The following is an 18,508-nucleotide window of genomic DNA, read 5'->3' as shown; positions in this document are numbered from 1 at the left end:
TCAACGGCGATAAGCCTCGGTAACAAAGCCATCCCACTCTTCCTTCAAATCATCCTCCAAGTTACCACCAGCCATCCTGGTGCCCTCGAAAACCAAATCGCCAACACCCGGCACCTCATAGAGACAACCATCCACCATACCATCCCTGAAGAACGTCATCGTACCAGTACACTTACGACCAAACGTCAGCTTGCCGGTGTTTAGATCACGAAGACGCCATCCCAGTGAACAAGGTAGACCTAGGCTATTGGAGTCACTTGGACCTGGGTTCATCTGGATGATACCGTCCCAAGCGCCCCAGCGAAATGTTGCCCACCATAAGCCACGGGAGGAATCGCGAGCGAGCGTGAGGTCGAGGTTATAGTCGTCGAAAACGGAGCTAGCAGTCGCACAATCGATGGAGTAAGTACCGCTGAGGAGTAGTGAAGGCTCGCGTTGATAGTGGTTTTGGTGTGGGTCGGACTTGATGTATGGAGAGGAGCGCATCGGCGTTGGATCGTACTGCTCTTGCTTGACGCGAGATCGTGAAGAGGTTGATGACGATGTTGAGACGCGGCTCTCTTTCTTGACGGTGGAGACAGATCGCTTTGTTGTGGGTTCCTTCTTGACCCTTGCTACTTTCTGTGGCGTCGCTACCGGACTGGATACGTTGCTGTCCGCGTGCTTACGCTTAACTCGTGATGACTTGTCTGGGGTGTTTTGGCTAGCCTGTTGTGTGTACATATACTGACTGTATGGTTATTCTCCGGAAGTCAAGGTCAGGTTGACTTTAGTATAGCGTCAGCACCGGGGAAGATACCTAGGTATCAAGGGTTGTAAGCCTACCAGAGACGTTGACCCCACCAGTCACACCGTGAGAACTACCGATACTTGAACTGCCGACAGTGCTAGATTTGGTCGCCTTCTTGCCCTACAGAGGTAAAGATACGAATTCAGTGTATGTCTCACATGTTTTCCGTATAGTGACAACTTACCAAACTGGCACCCTTCTTTAACTTCCTATTCTCTGCCTCCCACTCGGCTTTTAGTTCGCTCTCCAACTTCAAAATCCACGCTGATACCTCAAGCTTGAATTGGTTCATGGCATTCAGGAGTCGCACTTTCGCCGCGTTCTTGTCCTTTGTGACCGGCAAACCATAGTGAATGAGCTGGGCAGCATAGAAATGCCACACTTGATCCTTTACTGGTGTCGCGACTTCGGGCTTTTTACCCTTGTTGTATAGATTGGGTGCTTCCGGACGGAGGAGAGCCGCAAGCTCAGCGACACTGGCGCGCGTGTGGTGATTCCCGCCAGGGTCTGCGTAGAGGACGGAGGAGTAAACGAAGTCGCCGCGGCGGACTGGAGGGGCAAATTCTGCCATATCTCTGCTCTAAAGCCGGCTAAAGCAGGCTACAGTCTGAGCAGAAAATCGTTTGGAGAACGTGTGTTTGAGAAGGTGGGGTTATTCGTGGAGTGAACCTCGTGAACCGACGGTAGGCTACCAATGGAGCTATGATCCGTACCTGGTTAGAAGAATATCCAGCGCTTATCCCGATACATTCAGAGGGTTCTCAACGATGTTCAGACAATTCAATTGCTATATCCGGTAATCCGATACCGCTGTTGGCCTATGTCTTTGTCTTCGTCAGAAACTCAAGATTACATTATCCTCCATCTTTCAGTTTTTGGTCTCTTCCTTAGCTCTCATGTTCTTCATATCTATAGTTTCCTTCTTAGCCTAGCATTGTGTTTCATGGTAGGCTAAAAGGCCGAACACGTTGCGCGAAAGGTTCATGTGAACTGCATATCAAATGTTTAATGTCGGCGGCACTCAATCTGCCCATTGTTATTCCGATGCCCATGAAATCACAGCTTTCTTGAACATCATCCAATGACTCTCTTGTAGTAGTGCATATTCTGCCTGGATGCTATTACCCACATTATTTCCGCAATTGTTGACACCCGCGACATCGAGTGGGCCTATATCGAGATTGACAACATCGCAGACATGCTGCTTCAGAATTTCAACTCGAGATGAGGAGTTTTCTAACAGTGATCTCATCGAGATGTTGTTGTCAAACAATAGCTTTGGGAATTTTGTGTGCAGTCTCTGAAGGTCAACAAGTCATGATGTCTTGCCTCAACCAAGGCACATTGGACACGTTTGCAAAGACACGAAGGCGAGGAACACATCAAAACAAATCTTACATCAGAGCCAAGAACTTCCAGGCAAACACATGTCAAGCTGTAAGCACGTAAGATGCATCTATGTATAGCGTAGCATTATACCTTCGAGATCAGCTAAGCAGAGTGATTATAACCTATGTAGGCTTCATTTACCCCGTAGATTCGATCGAGACAAAGCTCTTATGTCGTGTCGCTTGCGCACATAGCCAATCTTGAAGGAAACGGAATGTATCCACCTTGACACCTGGTAAATTCGCTGGCCCCGCTTCCTTTCCCAGGAAAGGGGCACCCAAAAGTATCTAGGTAGGAAGCTAAGTGCATCATCCTGAGATAAGTGCCTCGACTCATCGTCGATCTAGCACATTGAACTTCGAAGAAAAGTGGATGCACGGTCGAATTATTCATCACTCCGACCCTTTAGCCGTACTTAGGCAATAAGACCAAATCTCGCATGTGTAGGTATGTGAGGTCTGAGCTGTTTGTTACTACCTAGGTATCATCTACCCTGCAAGACTCAAGGGTATTTCCCCACAAGCACACACTACGGACACCGCTTAGTACTTCAAAAGAAAAACAATCTATACACAAACTACTCAAGAAGTGATCACGTAATCGTCCGACTGATTCGAGGTAGCATCGGTACGTTGAAATGAACAAGGATAAGCAAATTACCCTACCTTTGGCGATGGCGAACTAAGACCGCAACATCATCTTACACACAACCACTCACAGACCGCGCGTTATCCTCCTGGACAAATGTACATGGTATCCCTACAACGGCGGCACAAACTCCCGAAAAGAGAAAACATACGGCATGAGCAAGCTGCTCCCGTAAGCGTACCACAAAGCACGCCTACACACGGCAGCAACGTTCCCGTCAAAAAGAAACATGTCAACAGACCATAGGGGTACTTCTTCGCGCTTTCTAGCGCGGGGCTATACATGCACCCTGTCTTTTCCCTCCACTTCGCGCTATGCGATCGCGAGATCGAACAATACGGTTGCACTTTGATCGGCATATAAGCGAGGTGTACCAGTCGGCAGCCCTCCGAACAGGTGCTCTTACCACGGCTTTTTCGAGGTACCTGCCCAACTGTGAATATAGAAACTTTGAATCGGCGATTAGCGAGAAGTACCGCTTAGGACCCCTCCGACCTACTGAGTCTCCCCGAATGCTCAACACTCATACCACCATGTGTCCATACCGATTGCATGCCAAATATCATCTTACTGCAACTAAGTAGCAAGTATGCACTAAGCCTGAACATCATGAATATAGCAAAAGAATCAGGCAGTGTTCGTAAGCCGTAATAGTATCCATCAGCCAATCCCTCCCGGACTCCGAGACCGCGTCGGTAAAAGCCAACTCCTACACTACACACCGCCCCAAGTTTGCCATCCACAGCCACAAGTCCGATAATCTCAACGTACAGTGCCACCACTGCCATCCAAAAAGCCCACCTAAAAAGCCTATCCAAAAGCCCATATGCACAGCCCCACCCCCCACGTGTCCGCCATCCAGAAACCCACCACACGAATTCCCATCTCCACTCATCCACATCATCTGCACAGACACCGTTCACGCAAACCAACAAAAAGATATGTATGTGTGCCTCTCTCCACCACCGCTCCGACCTTGTCCGGCAAGCCACACGCGAGCCATATGTTAGCAGCACGTCCCCTCAGTCCCTCGTCCGATTCTACCTAAGTTTGCTTTGCGGCACGGTGCAGTTGCGGCACAGTACTATACATCTGCTGCATGGCATGGCATATGTACGGCGCAGTACTTCTGAAACAAGCGCGTTGGCCATATATGACGTAAACATGTGCAGGAGGCGAGGTAAGGTGAAGTGTTGGTTTGGGCAGGGGTGAGAGGCGAATTGTCGGTATGACTATTTGCGAAGTGCGCGAGGTGGGTATTGTATGCTGATGCTGTGCTATGCTGTTCAGTGGGGCAAGACGGGGATCAAGATATGTGCTCATGGCAAGTGTGACGAGATGAAGTGTTGTTTCATCTTGAGTGCTGTTTTGTGAAAGCATTGATGTGATGTGACTGAGGATGCAATGCAGGATGAAGTGGGTATTGACGGCGATGGTCACCATGGTCAAAGGGCAGGCGAGTATCACGGCAATAAAGATAAGGTTGCAGTTATGCGTTTTGCATTGAGTTCAAATATTATACACACGCCGCCTCTTGAAGAGGACTGACGTAAACCACCAAGCTACCTGCATATCTTCAAAGATAAAACAGCAACGATATGCGTATACGTGCGCTTCAAATGGTATCCAAACTTCCCAGTCCACCATCAAACAACTTTTGCAACAAAGCAAACCATGCCACCAAGGATATATCCATCAACAAGCGCTGAGCAACAGATCGGAAAGGGCAGAAAAAGAAAAGAAAAAAGAGAAAGAAACGTGAAACGATGAGACGAGAAAAAGAAGTGGTACTCATGTTCGTAGTGTTGTGTCGTCACCCAATCCCCCAAAAGCCGGTGGTATCACACCATCCCCTAGCTCCGAAGGTTGGAAAGGAAAAAGGAAAACAGATGCAGCGCGGACATGGAAAGTGTATGCCGGTAACACAAGAACAGACATCGGTCTAAGAGGATTAAACGCGAAGTGGAACAAGAAGATTGAACAAAAAACAGCAGACTGGTATCCTTCTAGATGGCTGCGCCCTTGATTGCGCCGAAATGCTCATGTCACGTGTGTAACGTCGTGATAGGGTATGCTCAGTAGTGGCTGCCGGCCATGAGGCTGTGTTGTGGTGGCGCCATGGTCATGCCGAGTCCTGGACCGGGAATATCGTTGATAGAGTGCGACAGGCCGAGGTACTCGTTGCCAGACTCGGGCGAAAGCTCGTCTTGGAGTGAGTTGAGGTGGTCATCCTCGCCTTCAAGGTCTTCTTCATCTTGGTAGTCGCTCAGCGGCTCGCCGTCAGCGCGGGGCTCGTGTGTGCGACGATGTCTGATGAATTAATTAGTATGTGGTTTATAATTGGATGTCAACATGGGTACTCACTGGGCAAGGTTGTCTGAGCGCGAGAAGGCCTTGTTGCACAACGGGCAAACGTATGGTCGTTCTTGTGTGTGGGTGCGTACGTGTCTAAGCGCCAGGTCAGCGTCTATGCAAAACAACAAAAATAGTGGAGATTCAAGTGACCTTGTGTCACAAAAATAGAATGACGGGGAGATTGTGAGCGCTTACCTCTTGAGGTGTTCTAATCTCTTGAAGAGACGACCACATGTGGGGATCGGGCAGGAGTGCGATTTCTGGGGGTACGGGCCGATTTCCATCATGGTAGCACTGCGGGCGCGTCGGAAAACGGGTCCTGCACCAGCGGTACGAGCGACTGCGCTGTGCTGGAGGGGGCTCTCAAACAGCTCGCCGTTGACCAGGGTGTTCAGGTCGTCGTGGTGCAGCGAAGCCGATTGTGGCTCCGGGCTCTCTTCGACGGTGTTGAGTGGGGTACCCTGTCGGGACATGTCCATGTGAGGCTTCGCCTCAGGCATCTGAGGGTAGCTTGTACCGTTCTGGCTGTTGGGCGAGTTGTGGTTTGACTCGTCGACCTCAGCAAGGGGAACGACGGAGCTTGACATTGATCGCCTCAGATCACTTGGGCGGTGAACCTGGTGAGCACCGGCACCGGAAGCGGTGACAGCGGCGGCGATGCCCGCAGAGAGGGACGAACGCCTCCGGCGTTGCTTGTAGGTAGGCGAACCTTCAATGACGGAGTAGACGTTGCCAGGAGCGAATGGTCGTGAGACACCAGGGTAGCCAGATCCCATCAAGTTCGATGGTGGCATGTTCATCAGAGGGTTGAATGTGTTGGGAACTGGAAGGTCTGGAATGGCGCTGTAAAGACCAGTGTCCTCGTTCGCAATGTAGGCAGGCTCAGCACCGAGGCCAATCTGGTGTTGAGGAGGGGTCAATGGCTCGAAGGACATGCCGCGAGTGCTGTAATCCTCGTAGTGAGAAGAGACGAAAGATGGCGCAGGCGAGTACTCCATGTACGCAGGCATCGAGCTGTGACGCTGGTGGACTTGCGACAAGGGGATACCGTTGCGGTCGTACTGGAAAGACTGGCTGAGCTCGCGGTGCTCTCGGCTCTTGACGACTGTGTTTTGCATGGAAGGAGGCATTGACATTTGCTGGTGGTACTGGGCCATTGGGTCCTCGTGGTGCATTGGTTGCTGCATCTGCTGCTGCTGCATCTGGGGCATGGGCTGCTGGACAGGGACCATGGTTGGTGGAGGCATGGACATCTCGCGCATGTCAGGCGATGTGCTCTGGTACGAAGGCTGCACGTTGTTGTTGAACGACGAGGAGTTTGTTTGTTGTGCCTTGGTAAGCTGCTCGAAGAGCGACTGTGATGAATCGAACTCGAAAGAGAGCGCAGGCTCGCTGACTGCCATGGTGGTTGCCTCCTGGCCCATCTTCTCACGCTTCAGGTCGCGCTCAAGGGCGTCGAGGAAAAGCCTGTCGTGCGGTACGCTGTACCAGTAGAAGACCTTCTGCTTCTTCTGTGTTCGAATGCAGTTGTTCTTGTACAAAAAGTCAAGGAATGCACTCTTGGGCTCTTCGAGCGATGCATCTGTGCCGGATTTCAGGTTGCGCAGATCTGAGAAGATACCCTCTTCGAACTTCTTCGAGTTCTTCACTGGGCGGCCAAAGGCCTGGAATCTGAATGACAAGCATCGTACAATATCTGTGCCTGAGATGTGGAAAAGGTTGTTCCTAGGCATTGTTAGAGTCGTGAGCAAAGTAGGGAAATAAATACTAGACTTACCATAGAACACACGAGACGTATTCGCCTGTTGGTAGAAGAAAGCGGCGAATGTACTGGTCGGGTTGCCAGTCAACGGGCGCTGATATGAGGAAGTACTTGACTGCGGTGGTGTTAGCAAGCTACACAAAAGGTCCATGCGCGGCGCAGGCACGTACGGTTGTCGACCTGCTGCAGGGCAACGACACTGTCCGGCGGGAGGCTTTGCTGAGCGTCCTGGTCTAATAAGAAAGTCTCGGGCGCGACAGATCGTGCCTGAGGCGGCGGCATCTGTTGGTGGTGTTGTGATGGATACATGGTGCGCTGCAACACGTTCCTCTATACAGGTGTTTGAAGTGGGAACGTCAGACGCGGTGGCCCGAAGATGGGTTGATGATGGAACACGAGGGTCTTGCTCGACGAGGACCTGCCAGGATCGAAAACGAAAGAGTGTCAGGCTATGTTTAAAAGGATACGATAATAAAACGCGACTGTGAGGCGGATAATAAAAACGTGAGGAACCTGCCTCAGATAGCAGTCTCAAGAATTCACCAAGAAGGTACAGCTCTGGGAGGGGGATACGAAACGCAAATCTGAGGGGGCAGCGGCAGCTTTAGGTGTCGGAGGGCGTGTGAAACAGGAGACTAGTGGTCTCACATTGATCTATTTCCGCACACCAGTCAGCGGCCTGGCCAGTGCAGGTAGTGCGGCCAATTGGGGCGCCGAGGCGAGAGCAAAGGCCAGGTTGGTCGGCAGGGGTGTTGGCGACTCGTGTGGGACGCCCGTGCATGCCTGCCGTGATGAGGGCGCGCGAAAGGTTGGCTAATGTGCTGGCCTGGCCGCCCATGCGCTGGGACGCTGCTGGCGGACGAGGTGGTCAAGGTGGAGAGCGGCTTTTTTTGCTCTGGGATGCTTCCTTGCTGCGCTGGCTCATTTCCCCGGGCGCATGTTACTGGGACGCGCACTGGGTGCGCTGCGTGCCTGGGTCGCCCTTTCCTCGCGCCTTGTTCACTCCTGCCTTCCCTGCTGCTGCTCGCCGCTCGCACCTGCCCTGCGCGCTGCCCTCGGCGCAGAGGCCACATCCGGTCTAGCCCCGCCTTTTCCACGACGCGCGAAAACCTTAAGCCTCGCTTGCAGCCCACCACGAGGCCCTCGAGACACAGACGTCCAGTTTGCCCATCTTGAGTATTGATCATCGCGGTCCGATGGCCGCCGCTGCTGCTTCATGCCATGGGAAAACACGCTTCTTGCGTCAGTTTAGCTCGATGATCCGGCCAAGGAACCGTCGTCCATGTCCACGTCCAGCGGCCATCGTCATGTGCCTCTAGTCCCAGAGGCGCAACTTTGCAGCCACCTGGAAGCCCGCCGTCTCTCTTCGTCCCATGGTCGCAAACACAATATCATATCTCGCATTCGGCACAACCGTCGACCTGCCTTGCTTGCGACATTTCCTTTTTTTGCCGCATCCGGCCGCTGTCAAATGTGCCCTCCGCCCACACCCTCATTGCTGCTAGCCACTTCCCTGGTGCTGTTGTGAACCATGTTTGCCTGCCTGCCATGGCCGGCAATCGTGACGCGCAGAGCATCCATCAACAAGGTTGCGCTACGGATGCAGGAACATCACACACCCTGAACTTCTGCTCGCTGCACCTTCGTGCAAATTCGGCCAAAGCGTCACGGGTACATGTCGTCAATGACTACACCACCCAGCCTCGTCGCTGAAGTCATCACTTGTGGCTGGTCAAGTGTCCATCTGAGGTGCGTCTAGATGCAGGAACCAGCAGAAGGATCACACTGGGCATCGTTTGATCTCCATCTGAAACACGCTCTTTAGCCAGTCTGCGGGAGCGGCCATCGGCTCTTGCAAATCTCCATGTCATCGCAGAGCTGCATTCCCATCCAATCTGTCGCCGTTTGCTCGTCACCTACTCACGTCCGGACTTGTCATCCACACATTAAGAGCGCGCCCTCTGCCATGCACTGAAGCCTCTCTGCGCGGCGTCACGCTCCGCTCGCAAGCCAGTGAGATAGCGGAACTCGTTTCAGAACTTACTTTTGACTAGCCGTTACCCACCGGTTGTCTTCGCTCATTGGTCGGGGAACGAATCAAAACCTTCGGCGGCATTCCCTCTCGCGTACAAGCGCTGCCCGCTCGGAATGTAATAGGGCACCATTACCTGGACATTCATGCGTTATGAAGACTTGATGTCACAGACACCGCGTACATACTTGCGCTCCAAGCTTTTGCTTGCAATTCACAAGGTGGGCATGTCTGCTGGTGGAGCTGCACATGAATGCTGGACTCATAGCACCCCACCATATGCATTCAACGAGTCGCAACTCCACACTAATCAACGTTTCCTCACCGATTGCGGACTGTGCGATGCTTTCGGTATACTCGTGTCCGACACGATGATCGGGCGAACCCATATCTGAATCCACGACACAAACATCGGCGCCGTTTCTGCGGAGACTCGTGCTCGATCGTAGACCTGCAGTGCCGTTGCCGAAAACAAATCATCGCGGGGATACAAGTGTACTAGTGATGACACGCTTGACGGAGTAAACAACATTTTGGGTTGGTGGGAAAGTGTACCTGCGTTAGCGGAGGCTGGAGTCGCACTCCTGAAACTCATGGCCCTCAGGCCAACTGCCGGAACGGGACACGAGATGCCGGTCAAAAGTGGAATGGCCTTCGCTTCAACGTCGCCTGTGATGAGGACCTGCATGCAAAAATCTGCGCTTGTCCTATCATGCCATGTTATAGCAGAACTAGATCTGATGCATGCGGTGCAAACCACCACCTGAAATATTGAATAACCGTTAGTGCTATTGACAAGTCATGACTTGCAGCAACAGATAGGAAGTATCCTCCAGGAAAAGGGATGGCGGGTGTGCACTTCCGTCGATAACGTGTTTTGAGTAATCTGCTTTGGCGACTTGGTCGAGCAGCCGACGGCAATGGAGTAGGCTGGCAAGTTTAGCCGTTGCAACCGCATGGATACTTGATAGACCCCTTTCAGTCTGCATCAAGCAACCTGGGCAGAATCCACATGTCAAAAGCTTGAAGTTCGCCCATTGCGCAAGCAGAGTTCCATACCGTTGTCGCATGCTTGAGGCTGCTCGATTCTGGCAGGCGTAACGAGGCAAGTCAGTGCACATCTATGCACATGGCAACGTGGGCAGAACAGCCGAAGCAGGGTCGTTTCCGCGTTTAGGTCGTTGATCTGCCATCCGTGTATCAGATTTCGGAGGCTGGGTATCAGATTGTCGGCAGTTTCACGTCAATTTGTCACTTTGCAGAAGGGTCCACGAGGACGACGACATTGCCATTATCAGCGCATCGCGGGATGATCAGACTGACCGTGGGTAGTTCTTGCCGGCTCGAGCCTGAGGTGATCTGGAGATCAGTAAGTGCTCGACGAAGATCCAACGCTAGACAGACATGGGAAATGTACCTTGGTTGTGTAAGCCGAACATTTCCGGTGAACTGTGAAGAGCTGAATCCTGTGTTGGCATTACGTTCTTCTGGAACGTTTCTACGTGCCTTCCTACCGAGCCCCACTCCGCTCGTCGTCATTGCGCAATAATCTCAGGTGAGGTTATGGCGTGGACGCAGGACGATTAAAGTTCCTGAGCGGATACAGTGGGCTGCTAACGAAGCGAAGCCACCGACTATCTCCTAGTGTCTTGATGCACAACGCATGACACAGGGCAAACCCAAAGTCAATTCCGGAGACAAGCTACTGCAGCCACTCAGAAGGACGGCCCGTAGCACGTAGAGAAGAGAAGGTGTGCGATTTCACCCAGGATTGCTGAGCCTTTCGAGTGGCGAAAATAGCAACACCTGTTCCAGTGGGCTTAGGGGCAAGGCTACAGGCAGTTTCCTGTCTCAGAGACATACTACAGATGTAAGCTAGTGATCGTATGCCCCGGAGATTAGCAGAGGGACTCCAACCCCGCTGGAATCGATAGTCTTTGCCTCCGTTTTTGGACTCTGCAACTTCACGATAGCGAATCTCCAACCTCACACGTGGCGCCTGATTCGACGGCTCATTCCATCGCTCGGTAAGACCCGGGCGATCAGTAGATCCCGTTCTCGTGACGACTTGCGGCTATCGCGACATAGTAATCAAAGGAGATCACTGGTGGTTAGTTTTAATGAGAGCTATACGATGCCGAGGCTGGGAATAATCAGACCGGGAGACAAGAGAAGCGATTTACACATGATAACCTTGCAGCAGGGAAGTCTGAGTGCGGAACTTGATGGAAGTCCCGCGGGCCAGTCTGAGACTGACGATGCGTGGAGAAGCGGCGGAACAGCTGAACCAGGCGTTGGCGGTGTTTGAACGCATGATACTCCCTGCGAGCGCGGATTGTCTTCGGCGATGTCGAAGTGTGGTGGCAAGAGCGCAAGCCTGCAAGCATAGGTTTCCAGCTGGGTACCGGAGGATCGGAGTGAGTCTCGCTTGAACTGAGCCTCGAAACCAGGGAAGCTCTGCCGAGCTGAAGCTTCTCACTAACCATGCTTTCTCAGCGGTTTCAACAGCTGCTAACGTGATTCCAGTTCTTCCAGAGCGTAGACTAGCTGTCAAGATTGTGTTGAGCAACCGTTAACACCACCAAGTGTCAGACCCCGTTGTCGATGCCGGTGGCGTCGTCTAGGATGCATCACATCGTTCAGTGTGGAAAGTTTACAAGACCCTAGAGATGCATCTATCGCCATCTCCAGTATTTTGCCCGCAGTGTCGCCGTGATGGCTAGGCGTTCTTTTTGACGAGCCTGCATAGACGGCCCGTAGCCTCGAACCAACATTTTCCGGTGGCAAAGCACTATCTGGTGCATGAATGTGCTGTCTGCTTGTGATTATCCTCAAGGTTTTCATGGTCAGTGTAGCTTCAGTCGCCATACATTTCGTTCATCTGGCGAACACAAGGTAAGTGGTGAAGGTTAGTTCGTGCTGAATGTTCGCGTGCCATTTCGTACAAAATCGGTAGTTCATGCTCATACAATTCGAATTGAAGACATTCGCCTTGATGGTTAATGTGAGTGCAGACAGGAAGTGCAAACAGTGTTTGTGAGGCGTCTTCTGCTTTTGTCGCTAGCGGTTCTTGGCAAACTCCAACGGCAGCCGCGAGCCTCAAGCTGACCTCTCAGCGCGACGGTGCACACGCGAAGGCACCAGCATCGATGGTTCCTTCATTCACGGCGGGGGCCAATGTACCTTTTCGCGCCATTGCAGCTCTCTCGGACGCATCTGTCAACCTAAGAACACTTTCGCGGCTTACACAGCGTCGACAAACGCTGTGTTCAGTCTCCTCACGTGCCTCTTGTACCTGGACTCGCGATGACGTCAAAGCAAGCCGACATCCCTTAGTATACAAACCCTACAGGCAATGTGGTATTCGGCCCGCTAGTCTGTTCAGTACATCAACCACGCGAAGACTGAAACTTGAAGATGAAGTACCGAATTCTTCGGCTTCAAGGAGCAGCACTGAGGTAAGCGCGCACTTTTTTTCTCCAACAACAGCTTATGTTCCACTTATGTTCGAAGATGATATGTCGCCTCCCAAATCCGATGTGTATTTCGAACTTACATATGTCCATTCTATTCGGAAATGATGGATCACAAGGGTTTCCTTAATTCGACGTTTTCGTTTGTTTCATTTGAAATACTAGATTGAATTATAGACAGAGAACACCAGGTTGCCTTACCGGAACTTATGGCTGATTGTATACAGCACCCTTCGCCCGCCTCAACTTCCGCCAAACTCGCTTCGACCCTAAAATCCACCCTCAAACTCGACAAACCGCGCCACGAGCAGATTTGGAACATCCCCAACATTCTTACGTTTTCGCGTCTTGTCGCAACTCCTGTTGTTGGATATCTAATCATACACAACCACCATCTATACGCCTTCACTCTCTTCACCTATGCCGCTTTCTCCGATCTTCTCGATGGTTGGATTGCCCGGCGTTGGAATCTCCAAACTGTTATTGGAAGTGTCGTTGACCCCATGGCCGACAAATTCTTGATGACAACTCTGGTAACGTGTTTGGCAGTGAACGGTAGTCTGCCGATGCCACTAGCCGCACTAATTCTAGGAAGAGATGTCAGTCTGGCGCTCAGTGCATTCTACTATCGGTATGCCAGTCTGCCGGCGCCCAAGACGATGGCGAGATACTGGGATTTCAGCTTGCCGAGTGCGGAGGTACATCCCACTACCATCTCCAAGTTCAACACATTCCTGCAGTTGAGTCTGCTGGGCACGCTGCTTTGCACCAATTTGCTGCACGACCCTTCCGCCACCACATCTGCAGCGGGGGGTTTGCTCATGTCGATCCAAGATGCGCTAGGAGGTGAAGAAGGAGTTAAGACGATGATCCAGGGAATTTCGGCTGTCGTCGCTAGTACGACACTGTACAGCGGCCTCGAGTATACATGGTCAAAGAAAGCAGTGGTTATCTTGGGCGGAGATGAGGCCTTGAAAAGGAAGCAAGGTTTCCGTGGTAGAATGATCATGGCAGGTGGATACGGTTCTTTCATTGCGCTTGCAGCATATCTGTGGTTCAACGGCGAGGCTGAAGAGGACCTGAAGAAGGAAGCCAACAAAAAACTGGGTAGCAAAAGTGCATGATTGATGTTATAACAGTATTGTTATATCGTCCTGGATAGCAGGTATTGACAGTGGACATCGAATGTGTCGACACAGAAAGAAAAAATACGTGGAATATACTCTACGTTCCCCGAATATCAATTGTCCTTCGCTTTGCAATCATCTCCTTGTGGTTACCCTCTCCATTATTAACCTATTCGTTCTGTAGCTCGTACCTAGATTTTCAGTGTCTCGAAGGGTAAGCATAGCGCGTGGTTTTATTACGATAGTTTACATTACGCTCGTAGACATGCTGGTGCAAATTACCATAATTTTGCATTCAAACAGCCGATCCAACCAACAAGCCACAATACAATCAAGCCATAATACAATCAAGCCATAATACAATCAAGCCATAATACAATCAAGCCATAGTCAACTTCAGCGAACTTGACTGTAACTTGTTTGCCAGCCAAATCTTACTGGTTTGAATCTTCCCATGTACGAACTGCACGTGCGACATACACTAAGTTCGTACATCGATATGAAGTGAATCAAAATGAGTCATTCTGGATCATCTCTAACAATCATAGGTCGTTCATGAGCCAACATTTAAGCCATGACGACCTTCGCATGAGCAAATCCTTAGTTCTATCCCATCTCGCTCTACAACATGGACAAGGATGGGTCATTCCTGTGACGGAAGTCTGTCATGATTGACCCGGAGTCGCTCGTCTATCGCCCTGCATGACACCGCTTGTTCTGAATATTCCTTGAACGACAAGCAACTGTAAGTTTCTAGCCATTCTCTACACAAAATTTTATTCCTGATGATGAAACGGTTATCACTCGCCGTTCCTACTCTACATGAGGATATACCATGGCATGGTTTCGCCTATCTGATCACAGGCAATTTGAAACTATCTCAAAGCTCAGACGTTTGACGAACGGTTACTAACTCGCTTATAGCAATTTTCCAGTGGAGCTTTTCGCTTTATCCACATGGGCGATTGTGCTTGACGGCCAGAGATAACGTTCAAAGTTTACTCGTAACTCCCAAAGCCTCCACTAGGAAATCTCTTAAGTTGTCTATAATACCTCAAATTCTGCACTAGTCGGTGCACCTGCGTTGCAGATGTGGACATCCATCGGGCACGCGCTCATTACGACAACGCATTCTTGTTCTGCCTTCAAGACGATGTAACTGCCTGGCTTGCCCGCTGGATCTTCGCAAGGTATCTTGTTGTCCGCGACAAGAACACTCATGAACAGGTTCAAAGGATCAGGGATCCAACCATACTCCAACAGCTCCCCTAGCTTCTGAATTGAAGGGTTTTGGTATGTATCAACTACCTTCCGCAGATTCTGCGCGCAATTGTCGTGGTTCGCTGGAGCACCAAGTTGGATGTACCGCTCAGGAGAGCAGGCGGAGTAGAGCACGTCGTGATGTCCGGGAGAAGTGTCTTCAGTGATTGTCAGGATGGGGTTGCGGTGATTGTCCAAGTACGATTCTCCGACTGCAAGCTCCAGTTTATGGTGGGTGGATCGCGTGTGCGACATCGACATATAAGAAGGGAAGCCTGAGGTTGGAACAAAGGCCCAGGTGTCGATGACTTGACCTCCGCTTGTGTTGATGATCTTGATGGACTGACCAGCGCGCAAATGCTGTATGGCGCTAGACCGGGCGGGAATGGTGGGCATGATGCTTAAGGAAGCGTTGGGTGTAAAAACAGATTGAGGCTGATAGCGAAGTGACTGTATTGAGCCATTTTGAGGCTTAAATACTGTTTGATCTGCTCGCTGGAGACTCAAGCGCTTCCTACGATCCGTTCGAGCCAAGACGCTAGATCGCGTCACAGGGCGTGAGGCGCAGGACGTGAGTATGTTGACGATGAGCAATTTTCATGTGCGGGACCGCGACACCTAGCTTAGTTCCACCGGTCTGAGACTTTCATTTGTTATGTTGCATTCGCCTGGAGCTGATTGAAGTTCGGGTGTAGTCTCATGGATCACAAGGCGTATTGATCGGAAACGCTTGACGCCGCTCCATGGGTTGTTGCGACGCCTCGCCTTTTCCCCCAATAAACGACAGTTCATCAGAGACGAGTATTTGTGTGTTAGGAGAAAGTTTTCCCTACCACAATAGGTAGAGGAAAGAGGTCCCACTCTTCGAGACCTGCGAACCGATCACAAGCGACATTGAATCGCAGCACGGCTCCTCTCCTTTCCTTGCATGCCCAGACACATGCCCCACATTCTCCTCTCACACCTGGCTGTAGTGCTCCAAATGCGCTACAGCTTCTGAAGCCCCATAGTTCCAGTGGAATCTTCAGTACCGATGATACCGACATCCTTCTTAAACCGCCACAGCCACTCAGGGTGATCCGCAGCAGTTTGGTTCCACGGATCATCAGATTCGTATATGATCCAGCGCGCGTGATGCTGAATCTCCGCATCAGATGGGACATGGCAGCCTGGGTTGGATGGGGACATGGTGGCGAGGACCCAGCGCCTAAGGTCGTTGGCAAAGAGGCGGTAGAAGTTCGTGCCCATGGCCATGTGGCTTCGCGAGTGATTATCAGGTAGACCAGTGGTGGGAACAAGCGGAGATGGACCATGAGCTGTCGTGTGGAAAGGGTCCTCGAGGAGTCCGGCAATGGACGAGGGCTCCATGGAAAAGGGAGCAAGCAGCCCTTGGTCATCGATTGGCTGGGCTGGAAAAGCTGCGGGTGGGTTCTGATTGTCAGAAGGTAAGCTGGTGCGTAGCTTGAAAGCTGACAGCCAAATGTTGTTTACTCCGATCGCGTGGATAAGCCAGCCTGCGAAGCCTTCTAGGGTAGCATTGGGAGCATCCTCGATACGGCGGATGATCTCGCAAGCCTCTTGCTGGAGTGTCCAGTCCGGCAGACCAACGGATGCGTCAGCTTTTGCTTGTGCGAAAGCACGAAGTTGAGTCTCTAGTGGACATCGCTCGAAAAGGTGATTACGGCCGCAGATTCGCAATGTTGAAATACCCTCGGAAGGGGTACGCAGTGGCCCAAAAAGAGCTTCCGTGGCGATATCTGAGTTCGACATAATGATGTCGCGAAGCCAAGACTCTCCATCATCTCGCTGCGATGTCGAAGGCCCGGTATCTGACAGCGCATTTGATGCGAATATGATACGGCATGCTTCTAGCTGAAGAGTACGAGCGTCCGGCGGTATTCCATTTAGATCGAAATAATTCTGTCGAAAAAAGTTGACCTCAAGCTTAAGGAGCTCGTACGCGCTGACAGACGTGGCGGTTGGCGTGTCGCATGCGCGCAAAGGCCAAGGCGTCATCTTCTCAAGATGAATGAAGTCTACTCTGGAGGTCAGATTAACTGTTTTTTGTATATATAACTTACTGAATTAGTCGAACACGTACATGGCGGCACGCCATCTTCCACACGCTGCAATATATGGTCCTCGAACCCCCAATCACCTTGCCATTGCGCCATTGTTGCACCCGCCTTGAAGTGCTCCCCTAAGTGGTTCACTCGCTCCGTCCAAGTATGCATGACTAGGCTGCAGAACCCACATCTCGATTGTATATCCAGCGTAGAGGTCTTCCATCGATCTAGTGGGACATATGTAGTGTCAACTTTGTGAACAAGCCTTAGGTGTTGTACGAGGTGGTCTTTGCGATAGAAGCTGCGTTCGATTTCATCTCGTGCTTGACAAGCAGAGTACTGATGTTCGTCGAGATGTGTATCGTCAGGAGATAATTTGCCGCAGAAAGTACAGAATTGGTCTTCTTGCCTGGCCGATACCGGGATTCTTGGACCCTCTGGTGCACATATCCATTGCTCTAATGAGAGATGCAGGGCCTTTTCATGACGTTGCCAGTCGTACTTTGTCTTGAATGTCTCGACGCAAAAGGTGCATTGGAATGGTAAATCGGGTGCAGCAAAGGCTCTCTTGGAGCGGTCGTTTTTCTTCAGCCCCCGCTTGCGCGATCGTCGAATCGGCCCATTGGACGTTTGAGATCCAGATGAGTTGCAGTCCGACCGCGCATTAGAGTAGGATGTGCTGGCACTGCTTGCAGAAGACGATGGGTACAGCGTTTCCGAATTGTCGTGCTCACCTTCGAGGTCGGGTCAGCTTGATTGCGTGCATGCTTTCACTAGAGACATACTATTGGAGCAATCTGAACCCGTAGTTACAGCGCGGAAAATATCACCAAACGATGCAGCCTCATTTTCTGGTGGCGATTCAACCCATCGTTGCAAAGGATCTTTATGCTGAAGTCCAAGCTGCACTGCAGGTGTACCAGGTCTCGCAATGATATCAATTGGGCTTGTTTGAGTGTCGTGGACTTGCGGATGTCTTGATCCAGAGTCACGAGAAAGGCCTCGACGACGAGCGTTCGAAAACCAGGTCGTGATCTGCTTGTGTTCTAGGCCGGTTTGCTGCTGCAAGAACTGTAAGTCGTTGTGACGAGGATAGGGTTTGTTCTCATGGGTGATGAACCAGGTTTTCAGAATGCGAATCCCTTCCTTGTTAATACGCGCACCTTTCTTTGAAGGCATGGCACGATTGGTCGCAGGGCCGATTGAGAGGGACGCATATCGCGTGCTAGTATGACTGTGTAGGTTCTCGCTGGGGAGCTCAAAGTCTGATGGCGCTGCTGCTGGATTAACCAGTAGCAATGCAGATGGCGCGATGAAGCCAAAATCCTCAGAAAACTCGTTTTCGGTGAGGTTGGCCATCGCTGATACAGGAGCCAGACATACACGATGAAGTGTGTAGAAGAGCGCAGGCAGAGTCGGCGCCTTTGTCGCCTCATCAGCGCTAGAGCGTAAAGGGTACCGTGTCCGTGCACTCCGTCTCGATGGGGTCATCAAAGTGAATTATGCAATCGAAGCAAAATAAATTTTCTCGTAAAATATTCGTAAGTATTGATGGTGTTAACAATGATAATATACAACACATAACACTATACTACACATCATCATG

At 51.2% G+C, this 18,508-nt stretch overlaps 5 protein-coding genes across 5 annotated transcripts; 1 reads left to right on the top strand and 4 right to left on the bottom strand.

The window, feature by feature from the left end:
• J4E82_001886 (uncharacterized protein) lies at positions 1-1,361 on the bottom strand (the record flags this gene model as incomplete). The annotated part of the gene is made up of 3 exons (XM_051728193.1): positions 1-689; positions 826-910; positions 975-1,361. 3 exons carry the CDS (start codon positions 1,359-1,361, stop codon positions 1-3), a joined length of 1,161 nt encoding a protein of 386 aa, XP_051592075.1.
• Positions 1,362-4,902: 3,541 nt separating this feature from the next.
• Positions 4,903-7,226, bottom strand: J4E82_001885 (uncharacterized protein; the record flags this gene model as incomplete). The annotated part of the gene is made up of 5 exons (XM_051728192.1): positions 4,903-5,137; positions 5,192-5,275; positions 5,378-6,907; positions 6,960-7,059; positions 7,115-7,226. 5 exons carry the CDS (start codon positions 7,224-7,226, stop codon positions 4,903-4,905), a joined length of 2,061 nt encoding a protein of 686 aa, XP_051592074.1.
• Positions 7,227-12,125: 4,899 nt separating this feature from the next.
• On the top strand, positions 12,126-13,573 carry J4E82_001884 (uncharacterized protein; the record flags this gene model as incomplete). The annotated part of the gene is made up of 2 exons (XM_051728191.1): positions 12,126-12,434; positions 12,677-13,573. The coding sequence occupies 2 exons, from the start codon at positions 12,126-12,128 to the stop codon at positions 13,571-13,573; spliced, it is 1,206 nt and encodes a 401-aa protein (XP_051592073.1).
• Positions 13,574-14,620: 1,047 nt separating this feature from the next.
• On the bottom strand, positions 14,621-15,232 carry J4E82_001883 (uncharacterized protein; the record flags this gene model as incomplete). Its single annotated transcript, XM_051728190.1, has 1 exon — positions 14,621-15,232. One exon carries the CDS (start codon positions 15,230-15,232, stop codon positions 14,621-14,623), a length of 612 nt encoding a protein of 203 aa, XP_051592072.1.
• Positions 15,233-15,823: 591 nt separating this feature from the next.
• Positions 15,824-18,261, bottom strand: J4E82_001882 (uncharacterized protein; the record flags this gene model as incomplete). The annotated part of the gene is made up of 3 exons (XM_051728189.1): positions 15,824-16,893; positions 16,938-17,636; positions 17,688-18,261. The coding sequence occupies 3 exons, from the start codon at positions 18,259-18,261 to the stop codon at positions 15,824-15,826; spliced, it is 2,343 nt and encodes a 780-aa protein (XP_051592071.1).
• Between the last annotated feature and the right edge of the window lie 247 nt (positions 18,262-18,508).

This window comes from Alternaria postmessia (assembly GCF_024291825.1).
Source record: "Alternaria postmessia strain BMP 2775 chromosome Unknown scaffold_7, whole genome shotgun sequence".
Lineage (NCBI taxonomy): Eukaryota > Fungi > Ascomycota > Dothideomycetes > Pleosporales > Pleosporaceae > Alternaria > Alternaria postmessia.
The sequence above is the reverse complement of the archived record's forward strand: the minus strand, read 5'-3'. Positions and strand labels throughout refer to the sequence as shown.